Source organism: Morone saxatilis, unplaced genomic scaffold, assembly GCF_004916995.1.
Source record: "Morone saxatilis isolate NCDOM2014 unplaced genomic scaffold, NCSU_SB_2.0 Contig20, whole genome shotgun sequence".
In the NCBI taxonomy this organism is placed as follows: Eukaryota; Metazoa; Chordata; class Actinopteri; family Moronidae; genus Morone; species Morone saxatilis.
In genome coordinates, this window is record NW_023339763.1 from 1,272,111 (window position 1) to 1,274,919 (window position 2,809).

Below are 2,809 nucleotides of genomic sequence, written 5' to 3' on the forward strand. Positions count from 1 at the left end.
CACACATATTTACAGTACTGAATAATACTTGTTTAATAATAATATATATTAATGCTACTAATGCTGCTATTAAATTACTGTTACTAGTAATTGTAGTTCTAGTAGTAGCCATAGAAGTACTTTAACTACTACTATTACTACTGCTACTGCTGCAACAGTACTACACAGTACATTGTACCACCCTTACTAACACTGCTAATTCTCATATAATCTAAGCATCTAAATATTTATATTAGTTTTGTCAGTATATTCACACATTTAGAGCCTGCAGCTGGTAGTTTATTAGTTATTGACTGAGTTATATAGATCAGTCTCAGCCTCTGCCATGCAAGGTGCCAACTGCTCTTTAGAAAGAGAAACTAAGAGCATTAATTCATTCAAACACCAACCTCCAGAGTCACAGCCGCTGTGTGAAGCAGTATTATTAGTAGTAGTAGTAGTTGTGAGCTGAATACTGTAACGTATGTGTTTATCCGGCAGCACCTGCGTTGCGGTACGACAGGCGTGGTGACGTTCCTGCGGGGTCGGACGTTGTACGTGGCCTGGCTGGGAGACTCCCAGGTCATTCTGGTCCGGAGAGGACAGGTTGTGGAGCTGATGAAACCACATAAACCAGACAGAGAGGTAACACACATCCTCACACACACCGTGTATAAATACCATCAATGTACATATTTATTTATTTCTAACAGGAAATATAACTGAGGATGTGATCTTAAAGGGTTAAATGATTACTTTGATTAAATTAGATTAATGAATAATGAAAATAACTCTTTTGTTGTTCTCATTAAATCTGTATTGACTTCCTGGAAGCTCAAACTTAAGTGTTTGCAAATACAATGAATTTTGCTGTTGCTGTTGGGCGGACTTTCGCTTTAAGTGCACAACAGAGGAGGCAGGTAATGCACCGAGCCATTCGCTGCAGGGAACGACGAGTTGAGACTGTTATGTACCATGTGATCGACCACCACTAAAGCCAACAATGGTTCTTTGTGTGTCCGCAGGATGAGAAGCAGAGGATCGAGGCTCTGGGAGGCTGTGTGATCTGGTTCGGCACATGGAGGGTTAACGGCAGTCTGTCCGTATCCAGAGCGATCGGTAAGCTCAGTCAGTTATCAATACATGACAAATGACAAACACCTAGAACTGGAAACGCCTGAAACCATTAAATAACAATATATTTAGAATAACGTTCACTATCTGGCAATGATCCTATAATTTATTTGGACCCATTACGTCCGATGGCTACTAGCTAGCTCGCCGTTTACAAATCACCCCATCAGCCAACAACCCCAGTTAGCTTAGCTACAGTTAGCTAGTTGAATGCCCCTTCCTCGCATCACTCTTGGCTAGTAGAAAGCAACTGTTATCTTTGTAACATTAAATGTATTGATAGTTAAAATGAAGTTAGTATTATGGATCACATTGGCTGGTGAAGTAATTTGCAAGCTAGCCAAAGAACATATCTACTCAGATAGTAATTTGCCAGTAATAACATTAGTGAGCAAGCAACTTAAGGTTGGCCAACCAGTTGCAATCCAACCACAATGCATTTGTCACTTGCAAATTGCAAGCTAGCCAGATCAGCCCCGGGGGTCTGGATGAAGCTAGCTGACACTATTTTACTACAGTTAGTTAGCAATTTATCTGCGTAAGAAAATAAGCTACCGTTAACCAGCTAGAACCACAATATCATAATATATTTCACAAGTTTTGCAGCAATGTTAGTTTGACTTTAGACCAGTGGGTCTCGGCAATTTGTAGACGTTAGCGGACTCGATTAATGAGTTACTGTTAGTGTTGCACACTGTTGACACTGAGGTACTCAGGAAATGTCACATACTTTGGATATTGGTGGAAAATTTGACCCAAGAGTTTTTAAATAGAAAGCAGTCCACAGAGAGAAACTCAGGGAAGGTCAAATTTTAGATACATTACAACTCCTTCCCAAGTTGGGAAGAAAAAGTGATGAATACGTAAACGTAATGCATAAAATGCTTCAGAAATATACATATGCACCTTTAAATAAGGAGTAAACTTTATCTGTGACCTATGTTGACAGGTGACTCGGAGCACAAGCCCTACATCTGTGGTGATGCAGACCATAGTATCTTCCCATTGGACGGTTCAGAAGACTACCTGATTCTGGCCTGTGATGGCTTCTGGGACACAGTGAATCCAGATGAGGCGGTGCGGGTGGTCAGCGACCACCTCCTGGAGAACACTGGAGACACCACCATGGTAGCCCACAAGCTCGTGGCCTCGGCCCGAGATGCAGGCTCTAGCGATAATATCACTGTCATAGTGGTCTTCTTGCGGGACCCACGCTCCCCACCACCCACCAGCACGGAGGACGAGGAGGAGGGTGTGGTGGAGCGAGAGGTTGAGGAGGAGGAGGTAGCGGAGGTGGAGGAGGAGGAACAGGAAGAGGAGGAGGAGGAAGACGAAGCAGTCAGGGTAGAGCGCGATGGTGGTGAGGGAGGCAGCACTGCGGACATCGGGGGGAAGGGTCGCGGAGGCTGGCCCCTGCAGCAGTGCTCGGCCCCCGCTGACCTCGGCTATGAAGACCGAACGGACTCGTTCACGGACAGAACTAGCCTCAGCCTGCTGGGGCCGTCGCTGGAGGGTCGCATCTCCCTGACCCGGGATTCACAGCAGCCCTGCCCCGACTTTAGCCCCGACCTCTCCACAACCTCTTACATCTATCGAGAAGAACGCCCACAGAGGCGCAGGTCCTGGATCCCTTTTCAGGAGTCCAGCATCTCTAGCTTCACGGACCCACTGTGGCCCCAGACAGCCATGCTGTTAG

General features: G+C 45.4%; 1 protein-coding gene across 1 annotated transcript in view; it reads left to right on the top strand.

Annotated features, from left to right (window-relative positions):
* ppm1e (protein phosphatase, Mg2+/Mn2+ dependent, 1E) overlaps window positions 1–2,809 on the top strand; it is a 40,662-nt gene that overhangs the window by 34,360 nt on the left and 3,493 nt on the right. The window contains exons 5-7 of the mRNA XM_035666772.1: window positions 481–624; window positions 1,005–1,098; window positions 2,063–2,804. Coding sequence (XP_035522665.1) covers window positions 481–624; window positions 1,005–1,098; window positions 2,063–2,804 — 980 coding nt within the window. The remainder of the gene's footprint in view (window positions 1–480; window positions 625–1,004; window positions 1,099–2,062; window positions 2,805–2,809) is intronic.